This window comes from Lampetra planeri, unplaced genomic scaffold (genome assembly GCF_965212315.1).
Source record: "Lampetra planeri unplaced genomic scaffold, kcLamPlan1.2.h2 scaffold_806, whole genome shotgun sequence".
In the NCBI taxonomy this organism is placed as follows: domain Eukaryota; kingdom Metazoa; phylum Chordata; class Hyperoartia; order Petromyzontiformes; family Petromyzontidae; genus Lampetra; species Lampetra planeri.
This window is the reverse complement of record NW_027615628.1, coordinates 10001-28909: the sequence shown is the minus strand read 5'-3', so window position 1 is coordinate 28909 and position 18909 is coordinate 10001. Positions and strand designations below refer to the sequence as shown.

General features: G+C 50.9%; 2 protein-coding genes across 3 annotated transcripts in view; one reads left to right on the top strand and one right to left on the bottom strand.

The window, feature by feature from the left end:
• Positions 1-9603: 9603 nt before the first annotated feature.
• On the top strand, positions 9604-13775 carry LOC144742002 (uncharacterized). The gene is made up of 2 exons (XM_078624498.1): positions 9604-11155; positions 13399-13775. Exons 1-2 carry the CDS (start codon positions 9705-9707, stop codon positions 13676-13678), a joined length of 1731 nt encoding a protein of 576 aa, XP_078480624.1. The 5' UTR covers positions 9604-9704; the 3' UTR covers positions 13679-13775.
• Positions 13776-16299: 2524 nt separating this feature from the next.
• The window catches only part of LOC144742000 (uncharacterized), an 11235-nt gene continuing 8625 nt past the window's right edge, over positions 16300-18909 (bottom strand). For both annotated transcript variants that reach the window (XM_078624497.1, XM_078624496.1), the window contains 2 exons: positions 18486-18653; positions 16300-17367 (listed from right to left, as the gene is read on the bottom strand). In XM_078624497.1, the coding sequence (XP_078480623.1) occupies positions 18496-18653 (158 nt within the window). In that variant the 3' untranslated portion in view covers positions 16300-17367; positions 18486-18495. The remainder of the gene's footprint in view (positions 17368-18485; positions 18654-18909) is intronic.

Genomic DNA, 18909 nt, shown 5'->3' with positions numbered 1-18909 from the left:
CTACAGCATCTACAGCATCTACATCATCTACAGCATCTACATCATCTACAGCATCTACATCATCTACATCATCTACAGCATCTACAGCATCTACAGCATCTACATCATCTACATCATCTACATCATCTACAGCATCTACATCATCTACATCATCTACATCATCTACAGCATCTACAGCTTCTACAGCGTCTACATCATCTACATCATCTACATCATCTACATCATCTACATCATCTACAGCATCTACAGCATCTACATCATCTACAGCATCTACATCATCTACATCATCTACAGCATCTACATCATCTACAGCATCTACATCATCTACATCATCTACAGCATCTACATCATCTACATCATCTACATCATCTACATCATCTACAGCTTCTACAGCGTCTACATCATCTACATCATCTACATCATCTACATCATCTACAGCATCTACATCATCTACATCATCTACATCATCTACATCATCTACATCATCTACATCATCTACAGCATCTACATCATCTACATCATCTACATCATCTACATCATCTACATCATCTACATCATCTACATCATCTACATCATCTACATCATCTACATCATCTACATCATCTACATCATCTACATCATCTACAGCTTCTACATCATCTACATCATCTACATCATCTACATCATCTACATCATCTACATCATCTACAGCATCTACATCATCTACATCATCTACATCATCTACATCATCTACAGCGGCTACAGCGTCTACAGCGGCTACAGCGGCTACAGCGGCTGTACAGCAGCTTACAGTAACAAGAGGTGTTTCCGGATGGCTCATTAGAGGTCAGGGACACGGCACTGCCGAGATTATCCCGGGCTCTAATCCGGGTTTCAGTCGGCCAACGATGGCGATTTAACCGGGTTCTCACCCCGATCACATAGTGACTCGCACAGAGACCCGTAGACTCGCATAGAGACCTATAGACTCGCACAGAGACCCATAGACTCGCACAGAGACCCATAGACTCACACAGAGACCCATAGACCTCACACAGAGACCCATAGACTCGCACAGAGACCCGTAGACTCGCACAGAGACCCATAGACTCACACAGAGACCCATAGACTCGCACAGAGACCCGTAGACTCGTACAGAGACCCATAGACTCACACAAAGACCCGTAGACTCACACAGACCCGCAGACTCGCACAGAGACCTGTAGACTCACACAGAGACCCGTAGACTCACACAGAGACCCATGGACTCGCACAGAGACCCATAGACTCACACAGAGACCCACAGACTCACACAGAGACTCATAAACTCACACAGAGACCCATAGACTCACACAGAGACCCATAGACTCACACAGAGACTCATAAACTCACACAGAGACCCACAGACTCACACAGAGACCCATAGACTCACACAGAGACCCACAGACTCACACAGAGACTCATAAACTCACACAGAGACCCATAGACTCACACAGAGACCCACGGATTCGCGTACACTTGGTTATGATTAAATCGGGTTCTTGTGAGTTGATGGTCACCAACGACACCACAATAAAATGCTGATCACATTCAATGCCATTCTGTACTTAATTTGACGAAATGCAGCACTGCAAATTCAAAGCGTTGATTTTAAGCGCCGTGCAATGAGCCTGCGGTCCAGAGGTTCGCGTTAACAGCTCTCGGAGGTAGCCCTGTGTGTGTGTCGAACTTCTTTCACACCATACTCGTTGGTCCTTTCGGTAAAGTGACGTAGGTAGGAATCAAATGAAACAAATCACGGACGTTTCGATCGCAACACAAGCGACCCTCATCAGGTGTGTGATACCCACAGCAAGGAAATGCTGTGTTGCGATCGAAACGTCGCGATTTTATTTTATTTTTCTACTCACCTGACTTTACCGACAGAACCACAAAGAGTATGGATTCGTGCGGTCACGAAAGCTTCAATTCAAGATTCTTTCGCACCGTACGTAGCCAACCGCGCTAATCGGGGGTGGACAACAATCTAAACACAAAAACAGCTCTAAATGAATGAGTTTGTCAATCTGGACAATTTCCTAAAGTGCACAGCTCCTCCGGCAGCTTCCGAATATCGGAGGGCAGAGCGTTCCAGACGTCCGCAGAAGCAGCGCGTCTGAAAGCGCCGGGCAGAGGTCGCAACCGGTACCCTACCCGATACCCGGCTACCCGTACCCGGCTGGGTACGGGTACCCGTTTGTGACCTTGGTGCGGCCGGGTACGGGTAGGCCGTGAGTCACCGGTGAGTCACCGTTTGTCACTCATTTCCCAACGTCTTGTCTCTTCTCACAATTCAAGTTCCTAGAATCAACCCACCCGCGTCTGCAACATGGCTTCATCCCAGAGGTCGCAATCGGGTACCTGATCCCCGTACCCTACCCGATACCCGGCCGGGTACGGGTACCCGTTTGCGACCCTGGTGCGGCCGGGTACGGGTACCCGTTTGCGACCCTGGTGCGGCCGGGTACGGGTAAGGAATCAAAACCCGTTTGCGACCTCTGGCGCCGGGCAATGCAGTGGCCACCATCTTTCAATCGATGGTTTGCCAAAAGCTGCTGCTGCCGCTGGGAGGATCACGGGAGTTGGCGTGGTGATGGTTGACGCTGCTTGAGGTCAGAGAGGCATTGCGGTGGTTCATTTGCAGGCCGAGCACTTTGTGCTTGCGCGCGTGTGTGTGTGCGTGTGGGGGCTAAACGGGCGCAACACGGGCTAGAGAAGAGATGGAGTGATGTGGTACAGGAGGACGTGGAGCTGAGTGGACTTGCCGATGACTGGTACCAGCGGTGTCAAGATCGGCCTCTGTGGAGGAGGCTCGTGAAGGACGCTACTGAGCAGTTGGAGGCAGTCGCCCTCCAACAACAACGGAGGGCGGAGGAGCGACACTCACAACAAAGAGCGGAGCGCCGGGTGGCTAAAGCACAGCAAGTTGGCACGGTAGGGGGCACAGGTGGTGCATCAGCCAGTCATCTCGGTCATCTCAGTCAGTCGACTCGTGGCACCTGCTGGGTCTGCCCTGTGACCTGCCAGCGGGCGTTCGACACTTCACGTGGCCTCAAGGTGCACTTGGCCTGGCACAAGCGTCGTGGTGACGTCACCGCCACTTAGTGGCGAGTGCCGGTTGTTGTGTGTGTGCGTGTGTATGTGTGTGTGCGTATGTGTGTGTGTGTGTGTGTGCGTGTGTATGTGTGTGTGCGTATGTGTGTGTGTGTGTGTGTGCGTGTGTGTGCGTGTGTGTGTGCGTGTGTGTGCGCGTGTGTGTGTGCGTGTGTGTGTGTGTGTGCGCGTGTGTGTGCGTGTGTGTGCGCGTGTGTGTGTGCGTGTGTGCGCGTGTGTGTGTGCGTGTGTGCGCGTGTGTGCGTGTGTGTGTGTGCGCGTGTGTGTGCGTGTGTGTGTGTGTGTGTGTGCGCGTGTGTGTGTGTGAGTGTGTGACGAGCACGACATCCGCTTCCACGGACCGGTCCCCGGCACCCGAGCATCTTCACCGTCCCGTGTCAAAGTCGCAACGGCGGAATGACGAACGCTGGTGGTGTTGGGGCGAATTGCTTTGATCATTCTTTTTGTGTCAGTTTACCGGGTGACGGCATGAGCACGACTCGTCCTTGCGATCCAGCGGGGGGTGGACTGTTTCCTTGGAATTTCTCTTCACTTGATACAGCAGTCGTGCTGTGACGGTTCCACCTGAAGACGGAAGCTTGCGTTGCCTCCGAAACGTCGTGATTTTTATTTTACTTTTATTAATGTTAACTTTTTACCTACATGGTGACTTTACCGAAAAAAACCCATGAATATGAATCCTTGCAGTCACGAAAGCTTCAAATCTAGAATTCCCCCATAAGGTTCGTCCGCCCTGTGGTCGTGAGGCCGGAGACGCGCCTGCATTACCCGTCGTCGCCACTGTGAGTCGCACGTGGCCCTCTGCGGCCATGACACCTCCGTGACGTCGACGGCACGTCACAATAGAGGCTTGTGTGGTGGTTAACCCGTAGAGCTAGGGCTGGGGGGGACGTCCGAGGCCCGCGAAATCATTTGGTGTGGCCCTGCCAAGGCAAACGCAGGCGGGATTCGAAATTCAAACATTCCTCCTGCGGAGGGAGCTGGTAGGAACGTCGGGTTGCTCGGTCAATGGCCTGCAGGGTCAACGGCCAGGGCGTGGTGTATTCCGCAAATATGGCCGACTGTGAGGGCGGGCACAAGCCGGCGTGAGTAGGTGAAACGTTGAGTTTTATAAGGGCACCACGGGGTGACCAGCCCCTCCCCACCCAGCCCCTCCCCACCCACCCTCCCCTCACCACCCAGCCCCACCCTCCCCACCCAGCCCTTCCCCACCCTCCCCACCCAGCCCCTCCCTGCACGACGGACACAATAATCCCCTGTGGGCTGGTGTAACCAGGAGGTTCCTACCAGTATAAATCTAGGAACAAACCTGGAAAAGCAGTTGCAAGTAGCAGCAACATCATCATCAGCACCAGCTAACAACATCATCAGCACCAGCTAACAACATCATCAGCACCAGCTAACATCATCATCAGCACCAGCTAACATCATCATCAACACCAGCTAACATCATCATCAACACCAGCTAACAACATCATCAGCACCAGCTAACATCATCATCAGCACCAGCTAACATCATCATCAACACCAGCTAACAACATCATCAGCACCAGCTAACATCATCAGCACCAGCTAACATCATCATCAGCACCAGCTAACATCATCATCAGCACCAGCTAACATCATCATCAGCACCAGCTCACATCATCATCAGCACCAGCTAACATCATCATCAGCACCAGCTAACATCATCATCAGCACCAGCTAACATCATCATCAGCACCAGCTAACATCATCATCAACACCAGCTAACATCATCATCAGCACCAGCTAACATCATCATCAGCACCAGCTAACATCATCATCAGCACCAGCTAACATCATCATCAGCACCAGCTAACATCATCATCAGCACCAGCTCACATCATCATCAGCACCAGCTAACATCATCATCAACACCAGCTAACATCATCATCAGCACCAGCTAACATCATCATCAGCACCAGCTAACATCATCAGCACCAGCTAACATCAGCACCAGCTAACATCATCATCAACACCAGCTAACATCATCATCAGCACCAGCTCACATCATCATCAGCACCAGCTAACATCATCATCAGCACCAGCTAACATCATCATCAGCACCAGCTAACATCATCATCAGCACCAGCTCACATCATCATCAGCACCAGCTAACATCATCATCAGCACCAGCTAACATCATCATCAGCACCAGCTCACATCATCATCAGCACCAGCTAACATCATCATCAACACCAGCTAACATCATCATCAACACCAGCTAACATCATCATCAGCACCAGCTAACATCATCATCAGCACCAGCTAACATCATCATCAGCACCAGCTAACATCATCATCAGCACCAGCTAACATCATCATCAGCACCAGCTAACATCATCATCAGCACCAGCTAACATCATCATCAGCACCAGCTAACATCATCATCAGCACCAGCTAACATCATCATCAGCACCAGCTCACATCATCATCAGCACCAGCTAAAATCATCATCAGCACCAGCTAACATCATCATCAGCACCAGCTAACATCATCATCAGCACCAGCTAACATCATCATCAGCACCAGCTAACATCATCATCAGCACCAGCTAACATCATCATCAGCACCAGCTAACATCATCACACGCCTCGTTAAAGAGAAGCAGTTCCAGCCCATCGCATTAGGGGCGAGTTAATGAAATGTTTGACCAAATATAACGGGCAAATTTTGAAGTTGATAATTTTGTATGGCCCGCGAATGATGTTATAAATATCCAAGTGGCCCTTGGCAGAAAAAAGGTTTCCCACCCCTGCCGTAGAGGCACGTAGAGACACGTAGAGATGGACGGACTCGCACATAGACTTGCGTAGAAACCCACTGACTCACACACAGACCCATAGACTCACACAGAGACCCATAGACTCGTATAGAAACCCACTGATTCACACACAGACCCATAGACTCACACAGAGACCCATAGACTCGTATAGAAACCCACTGATTCACACACAGACCCATATACTCACACAGAGACCCATAGACTCGTATAGAAACCCACTGATTCACACAGAGACCCATATACTCACACAGAGACCCATAGACTCGTATAGAAACCCACTGATTCACACAGACCCATATACTCACACAGAGACCCATAGACTCGTATAGAAACCCACTGATTCACACACAGACCCATATACTCACACAGAGACCCATAGACTCGTATAGAAACCCACTGATTCACACAGACCCATATACTCACACAGAGACCCATAGACTCGTATAGAAACCCACTGATTCACACACAGACCCATAGACTCACACAGAGACCCATAGACTCGTATAGAAAACCCACTGATTCCCACACAGACCCATATACTCACACAGAGACCCATAGACTCGTATAGAAACCCACTGACTCACACACAGACCCATAGACTCACACAGAGACCCATAGACTCGTATAGAAACCCACTGATTCACACACAGACCCATATACTCACACAGAGACCCATAGACTCGTATAGAAACCCACTGATTCACACACAGACCCATATACTCACACAGAGACCCATAGACTCGTATAGAAACCCACTGATTCACACAGACCCATATACTCACACAGAGACCCATAGACTCGTATAGAAACCCACTGATTCACACACAGACCCATAGACTCACACAGAGACCCATAGACTTGCGTAGAAACCCACTGATTCACACACAGACCCATAGACTCACACAGAGACCCATAGACTCGTATAGAAACCCACTGATTCACACACAGACCCATAGACTCACACAGAGACCCATAGACTCGTATAGAAACCCACTGATTCACACACAGACCCATAGACTCACACAGAGACCCATAGACTCGTATAGAAACCCACTGATTCACACAGACCCATATACTCACACAGAGACCCATAGACTCGTATAGAAACCCACTGATTCACACAGAGACCCATATACTCACACAGAGACCCATAGACTCGTACAGACCCATAGGCTCACTTAGAAACCCAGACTCACAGAGATCCATAGACTCGTATAGAAACCCACTGATTCCCACACAGACCCATAGACTCACACAGAGACCCATAGGCTCACACAGAGACCCATAGATTCACGCAGAGATCCTTAGACTCGCACAGACCTATATGCTCACATCGAAACCCATAGGCTCACATAGAAACCCAGACTCACAGAGACCAATAGGCTCACACAGAGACCTATAGACTCATATAGAAACCCAGACTCACAGAGACCCATAGACTTGCACAGAAATCCAGACTCGCACAGAGACCCATAGACTCACATAGAAACCCAGACTCACAGAGACCCATAGACTCACATAGAAACCCAGACTCACAGAGACCCATAGACTTGCATAGAAACCCAGACTCACAGAGACCCATAGACTCACATAGAAACCCAGACTCACAGAGACCCATAGACTCACATAGAAACCCAGACTCGCACAGAGACCCATAGACTCACATAGAAACCCAGACTCACAGAGACCCATAGACTTGCACAGAAACCCAGACTCGCACAGAGACCCATAGACTTGCACAGAAACCCAGACTCGCACAGAGACCCATAGACTTGCACAGAAACCCATGTTTAACGACGCATTTATATTTACGCGATCTCACTCAAAAATAAGTAACATTTAAAAAAACGTTTTTTTAAACTCGCTTTTATGAAATGGGCCGCACTAGTAATGGTAGAACTCCACGACTCCAGGAAGTGGCCCCGAAGCTTGCCACAACGTAAGTGACCGTGGGCAATTTCAATTTGACCCAAGCCGAAACATAACATATACATTTTTTTTTTAAATATAGATTTTTAATGATAGAATATAGTATTGTCATCAGTATGACATAATTCAAGATTTATAATTTTATTTCTATTATTATTTTTATTATTAATAAAAAAATATTTTTTAACATACGTGACTTTACCGAAAAAACACGACATAAGTAAACCAAATTTGCAGTCGATAGCACATTGGGAAGTGGGTTAAAATTGAGTTGCAAGATTTGAGGATACTACAACAACGACAGTGAGTTAAAAGAAAGCGTGTTAAAACCTCCATTGTGGATATAATATCGGTTGTTTATCAATTATAATATATCCTCCGTGTGCTCGGAGGACATTGACGACTGGGTTTGGAGGGCGAGGGGCAGATGCGGGATGGGAGGGCAAGCCTTGTCTGCCACCACTCCCCCCACGTTTTGATTTCGTGATTCATTAACGACTCCAGTTGCCCATTAAGGGCGGACTGAGGGTTAAGTGATTTATTTAAAAGTTGCGTGCGTGTGCGTGTGTGCATAATAGTTGCTGTAAAAAACAGCGGGTCAGTTGCTCCTACGGCAGACAAGACACCGACTCCCAACACTGGAGCTTCATCTGAGCTAACACAGGAACTTAATCTGATTCAACACAGGAGATTCATCTGATCTAACGCAGGAGATTAATCTGATTCAACGCAGGAGATTCATCTGATTCAACACAGGAACTTAATCTGATCCAATAGAGGAGCTTCATCTGATCCATCACAGGAGATTCATCTGAGCTAACACAGGAACTTAATCTGATTCAACACAGGAGATTCATCTGATTCAACAATGAAGCTTCATCTGAGCTAATGCAGAAGATTAATCTGATTCAACACAGGAGATTCATCTGATTCAACACAGGAGATTCATCTGATTCAACACATGAGATGAATCTGATTCAACAGGAGATTCATCTGATTCAACACTGGAGATTCATCTGATTCAACGCAGGAGCTTCATCTGATTCAACACATGAGATGAATCTGATTCAACAGGAGATTCATCTGATTCAACACTGGAGATTAATCTGATTCAACGCAGGAGCTTCATCTGATTCAACACAGGATATTAATCTGATTCAACACAGGAGATTCATCTGATCTAATGCAGGAGATTAATCTGATTCAACACAGGAGATTAATCTCATTCAACGCAGGAACTTAATCTGATTCAACACAGGATATTCATCTGATTCAACACAGGAGATTAATCTGATTCAACACTGGAGATTCATCTGATTCAACACAGGAGATTCATCTGATTCAACACAGGAGATTCATCTGATTCAACGCAGGAGATTCATCTGATTCAACACAGGAGATTCATCTGATTGAACACAGGAGATTCATCTGATTCAACACAGGAGATTCATCTGATTCAACGCAGGAGATTCATCTGATTCAACACAGGAGATTCATCTGATTCAACGCAGGAGATTCATCTGATTCAACACAGGAGATTCATCTGATTCAACACAGGAGATTCATCTGATTCAACACAGGAGATTCATCTGATCCATCACAGGAGATTCATCTGATTCAACACAGGAGATTCATCTGATCCATCACAGGAGATTCATCTGATTCAACACAGGAGATTCATCTGATCCAATAGAGGAGTTTCATCTGATCCATCACATGAGTTTATTCTCATTCATCTCAGGAGTTCTATCTTGTTCATCACAGGAGCTTCGTCTGATTCCTCAGGGGCATTAGGGGCAATTAGCTGCCCTGGGGGAAAAATTTATTAAGTGGAAAGATGGCTGATGAGGCTTCACCCTCAACATCATCAACATCTTCACCCTCAACATCATCAACATCTTCACCATCAACATCATCAACATCTTCACCATCACCCTCAACATCGTGTCTGTGCACGCTGACATCGTTATTATCGCCAGCAGCCTCATTTTCACCTGCAGTGTCACAGCCATCACCACCACCTGCACCATCACCATCGTCAGTTTTCACATTCGCATCGCACTCATCACCAGTGCCACCATCGCCGCAACTGACATCAACACGGCTCCCATCATCAACATCAACAGCTGAACCGCCACCATCACCATTGTCACCATTGCCACGACCACCACCATCATCACCACTGCTACCATCATCGCCATCAACATCATCATCAGCTGAACCGCCACCATCACCATTGTCACCATTGCCACGACCACCACCATCATCACCACCGCTACCATTATCGCCATCATCATCGTCACCGTTGCCACGACCACCACCATCATCACCACCGCTACCATCATCGCCATCATCATCGTCACCGTTGCCACGACCACCACCATCATCACCACCGCTACCATCATCATCGTCAACTCAACCGCCACAACAGACGTCACAATCACCGCCTCGACCATTCCCACCACAACCACCTTCGCCACCGCCACCACCACCGCCACCCTATTCATCTCAGTCGTCGACAGCGGCTGCTCCGGCGCGTCTCCCGCAGCTCTTCCTCCTGACGCAACTTCAGTCGCTGGGACCCTTCCCACCGCCGCCGCCTTCGCCACCATCCCGGCGATCTTCGACGTCCTCGTCCCCGCCACGTGGCTGCCACGTGGCGGGGCTGCGAGCTCGCCGCGCCGCGCTCGCCACGGGCCTCCTGTGCGCCTGCGCGGGCGCCTTCCTCCTGGCGGCCGGGGGCCCCGGGGGACGAGCGCCTGGCGCCAGCGCCCCCGGGGCAGACGCGTGCTCCGTCGGCTGCGTTGCCTGTGCCCCCGGGGCAGAGGCGTGCGTTGTAATTGCCCCAGGGGCAGACGCGTGTGTTGTTTCCTGCGTTGCTTGTGCCCCATTGGCAGACGCGTGCGTTGTTACCTGTGCCGCAGGGGCAGAGGCGTGTGTTGTAATTGCCCCCGGGGCAGACGCATGTGTTGTAATTGCCCCAGGGGCAGACGCCTGTACGACATGCGGGACCGCCTGCAACCCCCTTAGTGCCCCCTGCGCCCCCCTCTGCGCGCCCTCGTCTGCCCCGCACGGCCCGGACCCCTGCCGTGCCCTCTGGGTCACCTGCGGGACCCCCAGCGGGACCCCTGGCGGCGGTGGTGCCCTGGCCCCCCCCCCGGCCCCCCGCGTGGGCCTGGGCGCCTTGGCCTACGGTCTGACCTGCGTGGGCCTGGGACTGGTGCTCACGGCGGCCCTGTCCCTGCGGTGTGGGGCCCCGCGGACTCCGTCCACCTCCTCCTTGCGCAGGTGATCGCTGCGATGTCGGGTGAAGTCCGCTCGCCCACCGACCCACTCGCTCACCGATTCGCTCACCCACTCGCTCACTGACCCACTCAATCGCTCACTCACCGACTCGCTCACCCACTCGTTCACTGACCCGCTCGCTCACCCGTGGGCACATTGACTCATTCAATCGCTCAGCTACTCACCCACTCGCTCACCGACCCGCTCAATCGCTCACTCAGCTACTCGCTCACCCACTCGCTCACCAACCCGCTCGCTCACCCGTGGGCTCACCGAGCCACTCAATTGCTCACTCAGCTACTCGCTCGCCCACTCGCTCACTGACCCACTCAATTGCTCACTCAGCTACTCGCTCACCCACTCGCTCACCAACCCGCTCGCTCACCCGTGGGCTCACCGAGCCACTCAATTGCTCACTCAGCTACTCGCTCGCCCACTCGCTCACCGACCCGCTCGCTCACCGACCCGCTCGCTCACCGACCCGCTCGCTCACCGACCTACTCACCCGTGGGCTCACCGACCCGCTCAATCGCTCACTCAGCTACTCGCTCACCCACTCGCTCACCCACTCGCTCACCGACCCGCTCGCTCACCGACCTACTCACTCACCCGTGGGCTCACTGACCCACTCAATCGCTCACTCACCGACTCGCTCACCCACTCGCTCACCCGCAGGCTCACTGACCCACTCAATCGCTCACCGCCCACCGAATCACCTGCCGTATCCCTCATCCGTTAGCTCACTCAGCCACTCAATCACTCACCCAGTCACTGAATCACCTCTCACCTACCCGCTCACCCGCAGGCTCACTGACCCACTCAATCGGTCACTCACCGCCCACAAATGTATGGACACAATCCAGCCTGGTTAAACCCAGGACAAATGTTTATACCTGGCGAAGATGTTCCATTAGTGGGGTCCACGTTTCGCAAGCATAGAGAAGGGAGGGCATGACCGTGGCCGAGAAGACCCGAAGCTTCGTGCGGAGTGACAGACCATCTTCTTGGTTCTTTCGGTAAAGTCACGTAGAAGGGAAATAATAAAATAAGAAAAATAAAACATAATAAAATAATTATCAATAATAAAAAATATTTATTTTATTATTTGTATTATTTTATTACTTCCCTTCTACGTGACTTTACCGAAAGAACCAAGAAGATGAATCCCTGCAGTCACGAAAGCTTTAAATCGAAAGCGACAGACCAGTTAGCTTCCACACAGCAGCGTTACACAACCGATGAAAAGATATTGCAGCTCGACTGATTCGGAGTGAGACCTCTGCTGTCAAACCGGAGCTGGTCATGAGCACACTGCCCAGGTATTGGGAAACTCTCCACTCTCTCCACTACTGCCCCGTCACCAATCGCGAGTTGGGAGATCCAGGTAGGCTTCGGCAAGGTAAGGTAATTTACCCTTTTTACTGAGTAAAAGGGTAAAGGTAAAGGGTAAAGGTGTCGACATGCCAAGGGGTAAGAGTAAAAGGGTAGGGTAAAGGTAGGCTCGTTGCTTTTTACCTTACCTGCTAAAGGGTAAAAGGTAGGGTAGAGTGATTGTATTGTGGTAAGGTAAAAGGTAGGGTAAAGGTAGGCTCGTTGTCTTTACACTCTTACCTTGCCGAGGCCTAGATCCAGGCGGTTACCGTTCCAGCTCCCGACAGAGCAGCGGCAGCCTCTCCCGCTGTTTCGAACTCTCCCGCTGTCCATATGTAATGTGAGGATATATCCGGCTCACTGACATATCACAACTCGTCATGATGATTGGCTCTGCCGGTGCTGGTTTATAGCCAATGGGGGGAAGCCTAGGGGCGTGGCCCTGACGTAATGGAAAGGTGACAGCTGTAAGTAGGGGATTGGTTCTGCTGGCTTTGGCCACAGCCAATGGGGAGACGAGTCAGGGGGCGTGTTCCCGGGAGCTTACGAGGGAGCCTGGAATATTCCATGGAGGCTAACCAGGATTGGCGGAAACGCACCACGTGACCCGGGTATTAAATAGGGGTGGAGACGAACGACACGTGGTCAGAACGGGAACGAACGGAGGAAGGGGGCCACGCGGGAGCGGGGCTCCGGGTTGCTACGTGGCGGTGCGTCTCTATCTCTCTCTGTCCCTCTCACGCTGCCTGTCAGCAGCGTGAAGGAAAGCTGCAATGCAAGTTGAATAAAAGACGGATTCCAGAAGTCGCCTCAACGAGCTTTATGACACGTACCTAACGTCTCCGTTTCTTCCCCCCCCCACTCCTCCCCCTCAGACGCCACGACTTCCCTCCCCCATACGAGGCCTCCCCGCGGGCCCGGCCCGACCTCCACGCGCCCTACGACCTGCCGCCACCAGGCGAGCCTGAGGCTCAGGCCTGGGGTGAGGAGAACGGGGCCTACGAGCAGGAAGAAGAGACGACACCTCCACCTCCTCCTCCTCCCTACAGCGAGACGCCCTCAGCTGCAGCTCCCCTACACAGTTACCCGCACGACACCACACCACACGCAGTGACTTGCCGATTGGCGGTGTATGCAGGGTGGCCCAAAAGTTAGGACACATAGGGCTTGTTATACTGGTAGGAACCGCCTGGTTACACCAGCCCACAGGGGATTATTGTGTCCGTCCGTCCCTCCATCGTGCATCCAAAAATGGGAGGGGTGGGGCTGGGTGGAGAGGGTGGGGCTGGGTGGGGAGGGGCTGGGTGGGGAGGGGAGGGGAGGGAGGGGCTGGGTGAGGAGGTGGGAGGGGTAGGGCTGGGTTTTGTGGGGCTGGGTGTGGAGGGTGGGGTGGTGCTGGGTGGGGAGGGGCTGCCTGGGGAGGGTGGGGAGGGGCTGGGTGGGGGGCTGGAGGGGTGGGGCTGGGTGGGGAGGGGAGGGGCTGGTCACCCCGTGGTGCCCTTATAAAACTCAACGTTTAACCTACTCACGCCGGCTTGTGCCCGCCCTCACAGTCGGGCATATTTGCGGAATACACCACGCCGCCGTTGACCCTGCAGGCCATTGACCGAGCAACCCGACGTTCCTACCAGCTCCCTCTGCAGGACAATGTGTTTATTATACAGGGTGACCCACAAGTTCAGGACACATAGAGGTTGTTGTTGTTGTTGTAAGGGATGTCAGGGGAAGGGGGAGGAGCAGGCGAGGAGAGATGAGAGAGAGAACGGGCGGGAGGAGGGGGTTTACATAAAGCAAAGTTTAAAAATGGAAATTTAATAAAAAATAAAATAAAAAAATTACAAAATGATGAACGAAGCAAAGTGCCGTATACACCGAGCATCTTCTTGTTTACACTGATCGTAAAAAAAGATTTAAAAAAAAGAGAGAGAGAGTGAGGCTCTACCTTGGTGACCAACAACTACCACCACCACGACCACCACAACCACCACGACCACCACTATTAGGATTTCTCACCTCGGATTTGAACCTTGAGCCTCTGCAATAAACAGAGAATGCGCTGCCACTTGGCTTGCCTCAATCTGAGTGGAGGCGTGACAGCCTGAATCTTTCTCACCGGCGCAGATGTTCCATTTAGAGGGGTCCACGTTTCACAAGCGTAGAGAAGGGAGGGAATGACCGTGGCCGAGAAGACCCGAAGCTTCGTGCGGAGCGACAGAGCAGGTAGCTTCACTGACAGCACTTGCCCCAACAGTCTGTTGGAGGCTACACGGGGTACCTTTGTCTTTAGTTCCTTCATAGAGTGCTACTCACTAACCGCACTTGCCCCAAACAGTCTGTTGGAGGCTACACGGGGCACCTTTGTCTGTGTTAGTCTATGCTCTGTGTGAGTCAAAACCAAACGTACGAGACCTGCAGGCAATGCGTTCAATCAGAATCTTTACTCAAACCGCAGGAGGGAATCCGAAGAGCTATGAAGCTCATCGGATTCAACAACAACAAACACAGCTACACAATCACGACAGCAGTGCAAAGGTCACAAGAAACGTAAACTAATTTTATTGGGTCTATCGGTAAAGTTACGTTGATGAGTTTCACAGAAAATCACTAAAAATAACAGCGATCGAAACGTCGTAGTTTGCTGTTATTTCCTTTGAACCTATCCACGCGACTTTACCGAAAGACACAAGGAAATGTGAATTCCTGCAGTTACGAAAGCTCTAAGTCAATTGTAAACAGATCACCCAGACACACGCAAATACAACACGAACGCATCCAACTCGCAGGTTTTGCTGTTTCTTCCTGGATTTTTCTGTTTGCACGAAGTTACTTTAATATGATAATTGGTTTTTTGCCCTTTTATCTGGCAACAAAACTGACACCTTTTTTTTACAAGGAGTCATGTTTGCATTGACCACAATACCTGCGGTCGTAATGCAAACAAAAAACACAACTCTGGTAATGTATGCACTGTCCTTGAAATTGATTGGTCCACACCCGAGACAGCTTTCCTTAGAGCCTAGTCTCTACATGGTGTTGGACCAGATGACGGCCAAAAGGCGTGAGGTTTCCAATGGTGTAAATGCTTACCCCCGAGCTCTCATACTCTGATGGTGCATTGTCTTTGAGTTGTGCGCCTTTTGGCGTCATCTGGTCCAACACTATGTGAGACTAGGCTCTAAGAAAAGCTGTCTTGGGTGTGGACCAATCAACTTCAAGGACAGCGCATCCATTATCATAGTTGTCTTTTTTGTTTGCATTCCGACTGCAGGTATTGTGGTCAATGCAAACATGACTCCTTGTAAAAAAGGTGTCAGTTTTGTTGCCAGATAAAAGGGTAAAAAACACAATTATCATATTTTGCTACTGGCAAATGAGGTTCAAATGGTGTTAATCACTTTAAGATGTTTTCTTTTTCGTGTTTTTTGTTAGTTGCAGTTCAAGAGCCGAATGGCTCACAGGGCCATACCAAATATATGAAACTGAAAAAAAACCGAGGTACTATTTTGAGGCTGAGTCGACCTAAGGGAGGCCCAGGACCAATTCAGGTCACCGGTGTAGGGGGGGGGAGTCGAACTCGGGTCGCCGGGTTTCGTAAACAAATCACCCAGACACAAACAACCAAGTACAACACTCAACATTCTTTTCGTATAGTAATAGGTTTTTACCCTTTCAACTGGTACAAAAACTGACACCTTTATACAAGGCATCATGTTTGCAATAACCACAACACAAGCAGTCAAAATGCAAACAAAAAGATGAACTTCAAGGACAGTGCATATCATCATCAGAGTTGTTTATTTTTGTTTGCATTTTGACTGCTTGTGTTGTGGTTATTGCAAACATGATGCCTTGTATAAAGGTGTCAGTTTTTGTACCAGTTGAAAGGGTAAAAACCTATCACTATATTTTGCCACTGGTCAAGATGTCTCATAGTGTAAATTCTCTTCGTACTCAACATTTTCTTCGGCTAACGCGCCGGTCACGTGAGCCCCGGTGCCTGAGAGCTGGCACCGGTGACTAATTAACTCATTAACTCAGCCGGAGAATGTGGAAAACATTAATGTGCAGGAATGTGTTTCAAACATTCTCCCGCTCCAAACCTCCCCCCCTCCCACCCCCTCTCTCTGTCTAGCACCCTTTGTCAATCATTCCCTTGACATGGCACGGGTGCGGGTTTTTTTTCTTTTCCACTGGCTGTTTGCCGAGCCGAGCCAGACACCAGAGCCGTGCCACACTGGGCCATGGTGAAACCATTCCGGGCCATGGTGAAACCACTCTGAACCATGGTGGAACCACTCTGAACCATGGTGGAACCACACCGAACCATGGTGGAACCACTCCGAACCATGGTGGAACCACTCCGAACCATGGTGGAACCACTCCGAACCATGGTGGAACCACTCCGAACCATGGTGGAACCACTCTGAACCATGGTGGAACCACACCGAACCATGGTGGAACCACTCTGAACCATGGTGGAACCACTCTGAACCATGGTGGAACCACTCCGAACCATGGTGGAACCACTCCGAACCATGGTGGAACCACTCCGAACCATGGTGGAACCACTCCGAACCATGGTGGAACCACTCTGAACCATGGTGGAACCACTCCGAACCATGGTGGAACCACTCCGAACCATGGTGGAACCACTCCGGGCCCTTCATCCTCTTCACTCTCCTGCCAGCTCCTTTGGGGTTCCCACGCGACCCACCACGAACCTCTCACGAGGTCGTTCGCCGGGTCATGGGGGCACCACGTGGCCAACTTAGCACAGGAGCCAGCGCGAGCAGCAGCAGAAGGGGGGGAGAGGCGGCCGGGCGATTGGTGGCCGAGGACGCGAGCTGTGAATAGAGAGGGGGGTTAGCGTCATCGTCGACAACGTCCATACCGATCTATGACTAACTGACTCGCGAGCTGATGAGCTGATTATCTTGCTGACTTACGATCTAACTAGCGGTCTACATCGATAGCGATCCATCTACCTGGCTATCTATCTCACTGACTATCCGACTCTCTATCTGACTCACCATCTCGTGCACTATCTATCTATCTGACTCACCATCTCGTGCACTATCTATCTGACTAACCATCCAGTGCACTATCTATCTATCTGACTAACCATCTAGTGCACTATCTATCTATCTGACTCACCATCCAGTGCACTATCTATCTATCTGACTCGCCATCTAGTGGACTATCTATCTGACTCACCATCCAGTGCACTATCTATCTATCTATCTGACTCACCATCCAGTGCACTATCTATCTATCTGACTCACCATCCAGTGCACTATCTATCTATCTGACTAACCATCCAGTGCACTATCTATCTATCTGACTCGCCATCTAGTGGACTATCTATCTGACTCACCATCCAGTGCACTATCTATCTATCTATCTGACTCACCATCTCGTGCACTATCTATCTATCTGACTCACCATCTCGTGCACTATCTATCTATCTATCTGACTCACCATCTCGTGCACTATCTATCTATCTGACTCACCATCCAGTGCACTATCTATCTATCTGACTCACCATCTAGTGGATTATCTATCTATCTGACTCACCATCCAGTGCACTATCTATCTATCTGACTCACCATCCAGTGCACTATCTATCTATCTGACTCACCATCCAGTGCACTATCTATCTATCTGACTCACCATCCAGTGCACTATCTATCTATCTGACTAACCATCCAGTGCACTATCTATCTATCTGACTCACCATCTAGTGCTCTATCTATCTGACTCACCATCCAGTGCACTATCTATCTATCTGACTCACCATCTAGTGGACTATCTATCTGACTCACCATCTCGTGCACTATCTATCTGACTAACCAGCTGACCATCTATTTAGATGGTGGGGGGGTTAGGTGTGGCGGGGGGAGGGGGGGTAGAGGGTGGGGGCTGGGGGGGGGGCTGGGTGTGGAGGGTGGGGGGGGGGTATTACCCCGGTGACGTCAGCGACCCATGCCGCGTGAGCCGACACGCGCGTGAACACGGCGGGCTTGCGTGGCGCCGCGCAGCCCGCGGCCGACACGAAGCTCGTGACGCCGTGAAGCTGCCACGCGCTGCCGGCCCCCCCCACGCGGCAGCTCAGGGGCCCCCCCGAGTCTCCCTGTGGGGGGGGAGGGGGGGAGGGCACGGGGTGGGGGTGGGGGTGGGGGTTCGCATGGCAGGGTGACAAGGGGGCGTGGGGTTATCGGTGGGGTGGGTGTGTGAGTGGGTGAGTGGGTGTGTGAGTGGGTGGGTGAGTGGGTGAGTGGGTGGGTGAGTGGGTGAGTGGGTGGGTGGGTGAGTGTGTGGGTGGGTAAGTGTGTGGGTGGGTGAGTGGGTGGGTGAGTGGGTGGGTGAGTGAGTGGGTGGGTGAGTGT

Excerpts from the sequence above, each read along its gene's own strand:
- LOC144742002 (XM_078624498.1), top strand. The coding sequence starts at position 9,705 with ATGGCTGATGAGGCTTCACCCTCAACATCATCAACATCTTCACCCTCA. Across the intron at positions 11,156-13,398 it reads TCCACCTCCTCCTTGCGCAG|ACGCCACGACTTCCCTCCCC; the intron begins GTGATCGCTGCG and ends CCTCCCCCTCAG.